Genomic DNA, 12,989 nt, shown 5'->3' on the forward strand with positions numbered 1-12,989 from the left:
ACATGACATTTATGAGATTTAAGATAGCAACTCTGTATGTGTTTATATCTGACTGGTCAGACATTCATAAATTATGCACGGGTACATATGGGGAGATGGTTGTTCTCACAGTCTGGATAGTATGACCAAGCATATACCCAATAAAAACAATTCAGAGGTTATTGAAAGGAATGAAGCTTTGTGGTAAAAAGATTTGGTTGTATATATAGCCTTAGAATCAATTATATATTTCATTTCTATGATCAGATGTGTGGTGGTTCTGGTGTGTAGACATTATATCGTTGTTTAATGGTTTGGTGTGAGCAGTTGTCTAGTTGGTTTTGTTTGAGTAAACAGACGGTTGTTTTGGGGTGGGTGTTTATGACAAGCATAATTAATAGCTTCTAGTGAGCGGAGTGAGTCATCAGTTCTCCCCAGCCCTGTTCCCTGGGGCTTCCTCGGGCACCCTTCCCTCACCGTCGAGGAATCCCATTTCACAGGATTCACAAGGAACCCAGACTGGAATGGAATGCACTCGAAACATCCAGGCAGGCAGAAACATACTTGATTTGGCATTGTTAAATATCACATTCTTGGGATGGGAACAGCTGCGAGATCCTGTGTTGATGGAGGCTTGGCCCCAAGATCATCAACGTCTCCATACTTCCTAAGTGCGTAAAAAACTAGAAGAGATTTTTATGTGTCTGTTCCTGCACAGGAGGTACACGGCACATTTTGCCATGACTCAATTCCGAATGTCATCGCATTAAAAGAAAATATTTTCCCTTCGCATAAAATTAGATCTTAGTCTTTCAGATTGGTTAATGTGCCATGGAAAAATAATAAAATGAATCCATAATAAACTGTACTAATAGTGCGGGTGTTTTCCTGTCAGGCTGACGGCGTTTGTGCTCAAGTCCTTCGCCCAGTCGCGGGGCTTCATCTTCATCGACCCAGAGGAGCTGCGGGCCCCCAAAGCCTGGCTCATCACTCACCAGAAAGAGGAGGGCTCCTTCCCCGCCATGGGCAGGATCCTCAACAAAGACCTGCAGGTACACCTCAAGGCCTTATGCACACCTTGTGCTCTGACAAATGAGGTTAACTTGACAATTAGTGACAGAGATTGTGTTTGAGTTTGCCACGGGCCATGAGCTCACTGGGAGGGGGCAGTGTGTTTATTTATAACCCCACCACATTTTGGTGGCAGCCAGAACCCCCTGGCCTGTGTTAGTTTAGATTGTGTTTTCCTTTTGCCTCCCAGAACAAATATTTCCATTAGATTGCATAGCTAGCTGAAGAAGAATGTTTATGCCAGTGGATGAGGATTTTTGAAGAACCAAAAAAGTTTGTGAAACACTGACTTGTGAATTTGTGAACTGCTGACGTGCTGACGTAATACGTTTGAAGAGTAAGTTGTTTGGTATTTGTCCAAGTTGTGGTATTTGAATTGCAGGGAGGCATCCATGGAAAGATCTCCCTGACTGCATATGTGGTGGTTGCCCTGCTAGAGACCGGAATCGACACCGAGGTGAGAGATTCTAGAATGTTCAACAGAAGCTCACCCAGAGTCACCTTGTGGCCACTGCCCATCTGAGAGGACGAGAGTATGAGATACCAAAGCCCACTTTACCTCAGCTAGAGCACACACAGCCTTAGAACAAGAAAGAGCCCTCTGAAGTATGCATTCGCAGGCACTAACACCCTCCCCCTATCATCACCTCAAGGTTTTATCAGAGTTGTAAGTTTAAAAGTTCACCCCTTCGTGTTTCAGAAGATGGATGCTTTCTTGGCAAAGCTTGAGCACTGTTTTTTTTTTCTCCCTCTGATGGTAATTTAATCATATCTAATATCAAACCACTCTGGTCGGATTAAAGATTTATGATAATGAAACAAGGTAATGGATTCCTCGGAGCAAACATCATTTCTCACATTCCTGTTTACGGCACCTCAGCCTTCTGCTTTCCCTTTGAAGTCACCTAGGAGTCAACCTGTCATTCTTTCAGTCTATCACGTCGAGTTAAGTGCTATCGCAGTTAAACAGAATGTGACAAAGGATCTAAGAGTTCAGATTCCTTAGTAACATTTTTGTATTACATCTGATGTTTTTCATATGATTTAGATTAAATGAAATCAGTAACATTACTTCCTCTGAACGAGTTTTAAAGAAATGGGGCCGTAGCACATTCACTTGCTGAACACAGAGCTGTAAAAGATTTTGTAGAAGACCATGCAGGGATTGTTGCTCCCACTGGCCCTGGACTCAACCTTACTTTTAGTCTTTCTCTCTAGTGCTACTGTGTCCTTTAGAGATCTTGGGCAGGATTTAAACTTTGCCTTCCCTGTTGAACACATACTGTAGTCAAAGGATACGTCAACTTCACATCAAAGCGAGTCTCCTTCCCCTTGCTCCTCGGCACTCCTAATTAAAAGACGACCGCTCACATTATAGTGAGTGGCTGTTGAAGACTATTATCCAGCTTGTGCAGGAAGAGAATACATCTGGAAGACATGAAAGTGCCCGTGGCCATGGCAACCAGAGGAAAACCCATTCGCACTTGTTGATAAGTCTGTCAGCCTGGAGGTCTGGGAGGTTGGGGAGTCGCTGTCACGGTGAAACCATCTCAAACATCTCCGCGCTTGGCTTTTATGTCTGTTTCTGAGGGAAGGCATGAAACGCGCTAGTGAGAAACCACCATTTTTCCCCTTTCCTTTCTTTTCTTTTCCATGGTTCTAATTTGCACACACTCCTGGAGCGACAGATCTCACCAGGTCCCTAGAAGGCCAAGGCCATCATTGTGAAAATGCCCTTTCTTCAGTTAATGTGTATTGCTTTGGTGTTGGAGAGGTTACAGTCAGGTTGAAAACTTCAAATCAGAATGATTAAAAACATTTTTCTGCCATGAAATCCTTAGTTAGTTAGCAAGTTAAGGTTAAATGCCGTAGGTCAGTACAAAATGAAGTTAAGTTAAAAACTAAAGATGAAGTTCAGATTAACTCTGTGTGTGTGCGTTGTGAATTGCCTGTGTTAGGAGGAGAAGCTTGCGGTGGCCAGAGCGAAGGCTTTCCTGGAGAGTAACACCTACTCTGCAGATGACCCCTACACCACGGCCCTGCTGGCCTATGCTCTCGCCCTGCTGAGGAGCCCCTACGCACCCCTTGCCCTCCGCCGCCTCAACCACATGGCCATTACTCAGGGTAATATGCTGCCTGTGTGTGTGTGTGTGTGTGTGTGTGTGTGTGTGTGTGTGTGTGTGTGTGTGTGTGTGTGTGTGTGTGTGTGTGTGTGTGTGTGTGTGTGTGTGTGTGTGTGTGTGTGTGTGTGTGTGTGTGTGTGTGTGTGTGTGTACATTTTAAAATACATGAAATAAATGAAGGAACGCTGTAGCTGATATCTGTAGTATAAAGACATAGGTTGTTGGTTTGAAGTGCTGGCATGTGATTGGGTGTTGCGGTTAAGGGACTTTCCTGGTTGGTTAGGCTTGGTGATGGTGATAGTTACTGTAAAATGCTGAAATCTGGGTCTCTGTATCTGTCCTCATGTGTTTGCTGTGTCTCTCTTCAGATGGCTTCACTCACTGGAGTCTCACTGGGAGCACTGTCACCGACGAGGACACCTTCATGGGCTTCAGTGATGGACTCTCACAGTCAGGTAGCCACTCTCACCATGCTGAACCCAACTTTGTCCAAAAATAACTGACAGGAGCATTAGCTTGTGTACAAGCTGCGAGACCACACCGGAGTCCCCTCTCCATTGTCTTCTCTCTCACTCTCTCTTTTCTGTCTTTTGTCCCCTCCCTCTATCCTTCAGTGGTGTCTGCGGAGGTGGAGATGACGGCGTACGGCCTGCTCACCTACAGCCTGCTGGGAGACGTGGCCTCCGCTCTACCCGTCGTCAAATGGCTCTCTCAGCAGAGGAACGCCCTGGGAGGCTTCTCCTCCACCCAGGTGCCCCTCCATCTCCATCCTCTAAACAACCAATAGTCACTCTATAGTTTAGTATAGTGTGTCTAGGGGCTGGTTTCCCGTACATTACATTACATTACATTACATTACATTTGGCTGACGCTTTTTAACCAAAGCGACTAACAACATGGTAAACAGTAAGTTTTAGAACAATTCTCACAATTTTAGGACAGTTTAAAAAAAAACACATTAGAGTACAGTAAGAATAAGTGCGTCGGTGAGTGCTGTATTTTAACAGTTACTTGTCAGTTTAAAACGGCTGGTGAGTGCTAGGATCAGTAAGACTTGTTGTAAGTGTTGCTATGAGAGTAGATGTTCTCTAAAGAGCTGGGTCTTCAGGAGTTTTTTGAACGTGGAAAAGGATGTCCCTGCCCTTGTAGGAACTGGCAGTGTGTTCCACCAACGAGGAACAACAGATGAGAAAAGTTTGGATTGGCTTGAGCGTACCGGTGGTAGAGCTAGACGTCGTTCGTCAGAGGAGCGCAGCGGTCTGGAGGTAGTGTAAGTCTGTATGAGGGCATTCAAGTAGGTGGGAGCAGAACCGGAGACTACTTTGTAGGCAAGCGTTAGAGACTTGAATTTGATGCGGGCCGCCATAGGTAGCCAGTGTAGCTGGATGAGCAGCGGGGTAACATGTGCCCTTTTGGGTTGGTTGTAGACCAGGCGCGCCGCTGCGTTCTGGATCATCTGAAGTGGTTTCACTGCGCAGGCTGGGAGACCTGTCAGGAGGGCATTGCAGTAGTCGAGTCGTGAGATGACTATTGCCTGAACCAGAAGTTGGGTAGCATCTTGAGTCAAGTAAGTCCTGATTTTCCGTATGTTGTAGAGTGCGAAACGGCATGACCGGGCGACTGAGGCAACATGATCTGAGAAGTTTAGTTGGTTGTCGAGAACAACTCCTAGATTTCTTGCAGTCCTGGTCGGTGAAACAGACAGGGAGTCAAATTTGATGTTGATGTCGTGGTGTATGGTAGGTTTAGCTGGGATGACCAGCAGTTCAGTCTTTGAGAGGTTCAGCTGGAGGTGGTGTGCCTTCATCCATGTAGCTATGTCTGAAAGGCAATCCGAGATCCGTGCTGAAACCAGGGGGTCGTCAGGTGGAAAGGACAGATAGAGCTGTGTGTCGTCTGCATAGCAGTGGTATGAGAAGCCGTGCGAACGGATAATCTGTCCCAAGGAGGTGGTGTAGATAGCAAAGAGGAGGGGGCCCAGCACTGAGCCCTGGGGGACCCCTGTGGTGAGGTGGTGAGGTGCAGATAGCTGACCAAGCCATGATACGTTAAACGAGCGTCCTGTGAGGTAGGATTCAAACCAGGAGAGAGCAGCTCCGGAGATTCCCATGTCAGCGAGTATAGAGAGAAGGATACGGTGATTAACCGTGTCAAAGGCAGCCGATAAGTCAAGCAGTATGAGTACTGATGACCGAGCGGTCGCCCTGGCTTCTTTTAAGGCTTCTGTTACAGACAGCAGAGCCGTTTCGGTAGAGTGGCCGCTTTTGAACCCAGACTGATTTGGATCCAGAAGGTTGTTCTGTGAAAGGAAGTCAGAGACCTGTTTGGAGACTGCTCGTTCAATGCCTTTGGATAGGAAAGGCAGTAGTGAGACAGGGCGGTAGTTCTCGACTTGAGCAGGGTTGAGAGAAGCTTTCTTAAGTAACGGTGTTACCCGGGCCATTTTGAACGCTGTTGGAAATGTGCCGGAGGTTAGCGAGGCATTGATCACATGTGTGATAGCTGGAGCGATGGTCGGGCTGATGGACTGAAGTAGGCTCGTAGGTATAGGGTCCAGCGAGCATGTGGTAGGACGGCTGCATGTCAGGAGTCTGGACACTTCACTCTCGGAGAGAGGCGTGAATGCTGAAAAAGATGTTCCAGCAGTCCCTAGAGGTTGTAGGAGTGCGGTATCTGAGTCAGATGCGTTGAGTGGGCATGTAGAGAATTGACTGCTGATTGCCGCCACTTTGTTTGTAAAAAATGAGGCGAGGGTATCTGCAGTAAGGCTGGATGGAGGAGGAGGCAGCCGTACATGGATTAAGCCTACACTGAAACAACTGCAATCAAAATCTCCCCAGATAAATATGTTTTTTAAAGGTGCTATAAGCGATGTAACGCGGTTTCTAAGCTAAAACATTTTTGTAACATACAGCTAACATCACCTTACCATCCGCTAGCTGCCTGTGCACCAAATACACTGTAAAAAAACGCGGTCTCCGTGGACAGGTTTGGCTCCAAAAACGGCCACAAAACAACTTGGGCAAATCTTGCCCATGAAAACATAACAAACTGTTCCAGCAAATCACCGACGAGATACGCGTTTGGGAGAGTTTCAATTGCACGGGAGGGAGGGGGAGGGAGTAGCGAGCTAGCTCTCTGTTTTGTTTGAACGTCAACAGAAGTGACATTACTCTGCATCGCTTATAGCACCTTTAAAGCCATGTACATGAAACTGTGCCTCGTGTGATTCCTAACATTGTGCCACTGTGTGAGTCTGTGTTAGTGGTGATGGCTTTGTCAGGTGTCTGAAGGGCCACAGTACTGATGGCCCCTGTGGTTCTCTCGTCTGGCAGGACACGTGCGTGGCTCTGCAGGCCCTCTCTGAGTACGCCATCCTGTCCTACGTGGGTGGAGTGAACCTGACCATCTCACTGGCCTCCACCAACCTGGACTTCCAGGAGACCTTCGAGCTGCAGAAGGACAACAAAAAGATCCTGCAGAGAGCCATGGTACTTACACCCCCCCCCCCCCCCCCCCTCCCCCCTCCGCCACCGAGCGGGGACCCCTGCTGGAGGAACACACACACTGCAGTCAATCAAACACACATACAAACACGTACTCAGTTGTGCATAAACACTTCCATAAACATGTGTTGTGGTCATCAACACACATATACTATCCAGAAAAACAAACAGATATTCAGACATGCACAGACACACTTGCATAAAAATTACATTGGTTTGAAATGCTATAATCCATTTTCAATTTTGGAGTAGGTGTGTGTATGTCTGTGCTTTCCAATATGTCACCTTGGATCACACCACTTCTCATATTTGTCCGTGCCTTAACAGACAAATACACACCATTCACCGTGTGGCCTCTTAACATGCCGGCCCACAACAAGGGTCACACCATAAACTATCGCAGCCTTCACATGTGCATGCGTGACGCGTGACTTCTGTCCAGTGTTCAGATTCGGGCCATTTATCTGCCGCCATTACTTCACTGGGCCAGCATGCAGCACCCCTCGCCCTGCACGCCCACCAGCACACGCGCTTCTCTCACCTTTGTCCCCCAAGTGGAAAAGTCGAGCTCATAGCTGCAGTCAAGCAGGGTGCACCGGTTGTCCACAACTGGGGGGGAGGGAATTTGTCTTAGGGGGAATGAGGTTACATGTTGCAGTGAAACATGACTGAAAATGTGTGTGTGTGTGTGTGTTTGGATAAATGATGATTTGATGATGTTGTTTAGTGAAGGTGAGTGTCTGTGTGACTTTGCATGCACAGTATTTAGGGTAGCATATAAGAGGTGTGCACACATGTCTGAGATATATGGCCTTTTCCCAGGTCAGCAGCATAGGCTACATGCCCAAAGGGCAGGTAATGCAGGGACATTTGCGTCATCACCGAGCCCTCCCTTGGCCTATGACCTTGCTTCCTGATTGGCTGTTGCATTTGGCCCCATACACTGGGTGTGTTACATGACTTGCTCCTGTTACTCAACCAGTAGAACTGGCTGGTGGCAATGTCAGGTCATCAATGTATTTCCTTAGGTGTACATAACTTGATTTATGTTTTTGCTTTAAATGACCATAGAGAGTTGCACACATTTTGATTTTTAGTAGTTTACAAGATCCACTGTAATGAAATAAAAAGATTCTTTTTTTTAATCTTCATTTGCATCTGTCTTGCCCTCTCAGATTCCCAGCATCCCCACAGGCCTGTTTGTCAGCGCTAAAGGAGAAGGTTGCTGTCTCATGCAGGTAAGCTTCCCTCTCTCTCTTGCTCTCTCTCTCTCTCTGTAGAGAAAACCAGCTCCATTTCCATGACTCACTCCCGCTAATGTGCAAATTCCTTCCCGTAACTTTGGGAGATCTGGTAAAACTTAGGCAATTGGACACCAGGGGATTGTTCATTCCCAATTACTCTGACCCCCTTGGATAGAATGCTGTTTCCCCCTTTACCTTGTCGCTTTGACAAACAAAAGGCTCTTTCAAGCCAGGGCTCTCAAGCAGCCACAGGCCAGGTACTCCCCGAAGGATCTGCGTCTGCAGAACACGCTGTACTCTCCATGTCTAAGAGAGCAGATCTCCAATCTCACAGGCCTTCTGCTGCCAGGTGCCCACTGGATGGGGCACAGAATGCCACCCCCCCCCCCCCCCCCCCCCACCCCTCCTCAGCCCAACCCCCTTGTAGTACTGACATGGCTGCCAAGACCCCATAGGAGACTGATTTAGGCCCTTAGTGCTTTTGAAGGCAGCCACAGTTAGGACCCTTGAGCTGTGGGACCTTAACCTGGAGGCAGAGTGGAGCATGTTAGAGATGTACCACCACGTCTGAAGGCTGAGTGGAGCATGTTAGAGACGTACCACCATGTCTGAAGGCTGAGTGGAGTATGTTAGAGACGTACCACCACGTCTGAAGGCTGAGTGGAGCATGTTAGAGACGTACCACCATGTCTGAAGGCTGAGTGGAGTATGTTAGAGACGTACCACCACGTCTGAAGGCTGAGTGGGGTATGTTAGAGACGTACCACCACGTCTGCAGGCAGAGTGGGGTATGTTAGAGACGTACCACCATGTCTGCAGGCAGAGTGGAGTATGTAAGAGACGTACCACCATGTCTGCCTCTTGTTCCTCTCACCTTATCTGTCCAATCTGTCCGCTGGGTCTTTTGTGTCCTCAATGCTCCTCTCTCTATGTTTGTCTTTCTCTATCCCTGAGTGTTTGTGTGTGTGTGTGTGTGTGTGTGTGTGTGTGTGTGTGCGCGCGCGCACATGCACACGCACTTTTCTCTCTAAGTCTTTTGCCTGGATTCAGGAGTAATCAGATACAGTATGCAGTCACAGATACAGACACTGAAAATCACACAAACACACACACACACACACACACACACACACTACGCATGCACACACTGTGAGACACTGCTTATGACTGGTGGTCTGTAAGAGGTCTATATACATTTCAGTATAGCAAAAGGATGCTGTATTCTATACTATATAGGAACATGAGAGAAAGGAAATACTCAATGAGCTGATTCAATTTGCTTTTAAATGAATTAAATGATGCACTCCGTGACTTCCTGTCTCTGTCTCTCTTTCAGATCGACGTCTCCTACAACGTGCCGGACCCTGTGGCCAAGCCGGCCTTCCAGCTGAAGGTGGACCTGAAAGAGCCCAGACGGGAGCGCCACCCCTCACCGTCCCCACGCCACCCCTCAGCCCGTTCCCGCTCCCGTGCCGACAACCGCTCCGAGCTGAGCCGCAAGCGTCGGGCGCCCAGCGACGACGAAGACCCCGCCGGACACCAGGACCACCTGGACTACCGCGTCACCCTGGAGGCCTGCGCAAGGTAGCCGTCCGCTGGCAGGAAGTAGCCAGAGTAGTGTAATGCATGATGTAGGTCTCCTGAAGTTTCATTGAACACATGCTCTGGATTTGCCAGATGTACACATAAGGTTCTTTACACATCTACTAAATGTCAAATAAAGATTTGTAACAGACCCACAAGGCTGTAATAAAAATAGTGATTTGAGCTGTGAGAGTGGGGTAAGCACTTTAATTGCATGATAATTAGGTTTCTGTCTCAGCTTACTAATTCAGCAGGAGTATTTTAGTTAGGATGGTACAGTATGTCATTCATGATTCCCAGGCAATTCTTTCTCATTGTGCATCTCTTTTTTTCCCCCTCTCATTCTGTCTCTCTCTCTCTTGCTCTCTCTCCCTCTCCCTCTATCTGTTTATCTCATATTCTCTCTCTCTCTCTCTCTGCAGGTGGCTACACTCAGGCTCGTCCAACATGGCCGTCCTGGAGGTTCCACTGCTATCTGGATTCCGTGCTGATGTGGAAAGTTTGGAGAGGGTAAGAGACACATTCACACACACAAACACATACACCCACCCACCCACACACACACACACCACACATTCACACACAGACACCCAATCTGTGAGGTCAGAGAGGGAGGATGTCCATGTGTGCTGCTCGGTGTGTGTGTGTTTGTGTGTGTGTGTGTGTAGTGCCCTCTGAGCTCAAGGAGACAGACATCTGGAGGCCATTTCAGAGGAGGCGGCATGGCGCTGTATTTATCGTTCCTCGTAGTTCTGTTGGCCTGGTCTCTTCCCTCAGCACCCCCTGCCACCCCACACAAACACACACTGGCTTATCTCATTAACTTTTCAATTAGGGACAAACAAAGAAGGATTTATGTAAGACGGTGTGTGTGTGGGTGTGTGTACTGTATGTGTGTGTATTTGCGAGTGTGTGTGGGTGGGTGGGTGGTTGTGTGTTTGTGAGTGTAGTATAGTGTGTGTGTGTGTGTGTGTGTGTGTGTGTGTGTGTGTGTGTGTGTGTGTGTGTGTGTATGTGTGAAAAAGGAAGAGAGAAAAAGAGAAAGATAGAGTGATGGAGGGAGCGTATTCATGTGTGTGTTTACATGTGTTCTTGTGCAAATATTTTTGAAAGGTCCGTTCATTGTTGTGTTAAACGAATGTTCCTGGCTGTGGGCCAGGGCCCCTCCAGTGCCATTACTGGGCCTGTGTATTTGTGTGTGTGTGTGTGTGTGTGTATATATAGTGTGTGTGTGTGTGTGTGTTTAGTTTGTGTGTGTGTGTGTGTGTGTGTGTGTATAGTGTGTGTGTGTGTGTATAGTGTGTGTGTGTGTATAGTGTGTGTGTGTGTATAGTGTGTGTGTGTGTGTGTGTGTGTGTGTGTGTGTGTGTGTGTGTGTGTGTGTGTGTGTATATATAGTGTGTGTGTGTGTGTGTGTGTATATATAGTGTGTGTGTGTGTGTGTGTGTGTGTGTGTGTATATATAGTGTGTGTGTGTGTGTGTGTGTGTATATATAGTGTGTGTGTGTGTGTGTGTGTGTGTGTGTATATAGTGTGTGTGTGTGTGTGTGTGTGTGTGTGTGTGTATGAGATTGTGTGTGCTGGAGGGCCCTCCATGGACCCTAACCCAGCAGAGGCCCCAGCTCCAGGAATGACAGTCAGAGCCAGGGTCGACACTGTTTACACCATCACATTGCTAACACACACACACACACACACACACACACACACACACACACACACACACACACACACACACACACACACACACACACACACACACACAGGCACAAACTTCTTAGGTACAGCATAGTGTCTTTGTTAACACTAAACCCCATATATGTAATATGTGCAAGTGTGTATGTACACTATGTGAGTGTGTGTGTGTGTGTTAATGTGTTTTCAGGGTGAGGTGTTAGCCTCTGTTGTCTCCCCTGTCCACACTCTGCATGCCTGTCCCTCATTAGAGGCCAGTTACAGGCCCCTGCCTCCTGTCCTGTGAGCCCATAAACCTCCCAGCCTACCTGGGGAGCCATACAATACTCTCCCCATCCACCTCCATCCCCTCTCCCCCCCCCCCCCCCCCCCACACACACACACACACACACACACACACACACACACACACACACACACACACACTCCCCTAGTCAGCTCCTGGAGTTGGGGCTGCTAACAAACAGGGCTTCCCCCTCTGCCTTAAGCTCCACCACCCGCTGCTGTTTTACAAGGGTGAGGGGTGCTCAGACAAGCCCAGGGTCCAGCTTAGGAGCCAGGGAGACTTCAGCACACACACACACACACACACACACACACACACACACACACACACACACACACGCACACTACGCATGCACACACTGTGAGACACTGCTTATGATAAGTGTGTTTGTGGATCTGGATAGGAAATGGAAACATATGATGGTCAGATTCCACCCACCCATCACACATGCAGACAAAACACACACACACACACACACACACACACACAATGGCGCCAGCCCAGGCTGAGGGGGCTGCCGTAAACAGGGAGCCCAGTTGGACGGCCACCCCTCTCTTGGCCCCGTGGGAAGCGTTAACACCCCCCGATAGACCCCTGCGTGGTCACTCAGGTCCTGTAAACATGCCCCCGCTAATCAGGCCTGGCATCTGCCTCTCCCCGGGGCCCCCGCGCCGCGCACCACTCTGCCAGCCGGCCGGCCAGTGCTTGTACGGCGAGGGAGCCGGAGGGGAGTAGAGTAGGGGAGAGGAGCGCCAGGGTTGACACAGACACACATGCTACATGCGAACATGCTAACAACTGGACCAAACCAGCAGACACAGAGTGGGCAGCTCCACTGGCCTTTAGCACATGGGACCAGTTTCCAATACATAGATTAAGCCTAGACTTAGATTAAAAGCCTTTTGTTATCTCCATTGTTGTTCTCATTTAGTCCACAACTAGGCTTAATCCATGTACGAGAAAGTGGCCCCTGGATTTTCCTCTTCGTGTGCATGGTCTTGGAAGTAACAGCAGAGAAAATGTGCTGTTGCGATACGTTACATATGGTATCATTTTGATGTGTCTTGAGTCAAGTGCAAATTTGGCAGCAGACACATTGCTAGTATAGAACCTGCTCAGTGGACTCCGCAGCGTAAGCACATATGAAAGAATGATACTTTCACAGATTCAACTTCCAGGGGTCTGACAAGTGAAATGGTTTATGTCTGTCCTTATTTAGTTCGCTGTTATTTAGTCGGTTTGAAAAACAACATCTGTTTAAATGGCTCCATGTGAATGCCAAGCTGAATCACAGAGGAGATGCAGTGCAGATCCAACCGGAATAAAGCACAGTCAAACAACAAGAGCAGTGGAGGCTTAGGACAGGCTGCCCTACTCATAGTGTGTGTTGCTCCTACTTATGCAAGTTTACCTTATTTCTCATATAAACCTTTCTGAGTCTGTCATGTTCAAGACATTTCACATCTCATGTTCTTTCTATTTCTGCCTTTCTCCCTGGCCT

The 12,989-nt window shown here is 48.0% G+C and overlaps 1 protein-coding gene across 3 annotated transcripts in view; it reads left to right on the forward strand.

The window, feature by feature from the left end:
- The window catches only part of cpamd8 (C3 and PZP like alpha-2-macroglobulin domain containing 8), a 48,501-nt gene that overhangs the window by 28,577 nt on the left and 6,935 nt on the right, over positions 1 to 12,989 (forward strand). For all 3 annotated transcript variants that reach the window (XM_042056777.1, XM_042056775.1, XM_042056776.1), the window contains exons 28-36: positions 875 to 1,031; positions 1,433 to 1,507; positions 3,009 to 3,174; positions 3,542 to 3,628; positions 3,788 to 3,924; positions 6,509 to 6,664; positions 7,855 to 7,917; positions 9,260 to 9,507; positions 9,930 to 10,017. In XM_042056777.1, the coding sequence (XP_041912711.1) occupies positions 875 to 1,031; positions 1,433 to 1,507; positions 3,009 to 3,174; positions 3,542 to 3,628; positions 3,788 to 3,924; positions 6,509 to 6,664; positions 7,855 to 7,917; positions 9,260 to 9,507; positions 9,930 to 10,017 (1,177 nt within the window). The remainder of the gene's footprint in view (positions 1 to 874; positions 1,032 to 1,432; positions 1,508 to 3,008; positions 3,175 to 3,541; positions 3,629 to 3,787; positions 3,925 to 6,508; positions 6,665 to 7,854; positions 7,918 to 9,259; positions 9,508 to 9,929; positions 10,018 to 12,989) is intronic.

The sequence above is a fragment of the Alosa sapidissima genome, chromosome 12 (assembly GCF_018492685.1).
Source record: "Alosa sapidissima isolate fAloSap1 chromosome 12, fAloSap1.pri, whole genome shotgun sequence".
In the NCBI taxonomy this organism is placed as follows: domain Eukaryota; kingdom Metazoa; phylum Chordata; class Actinopteri; order Clupeiformes; family Clupeidae; genus Alosa; species Alosa sapidissima.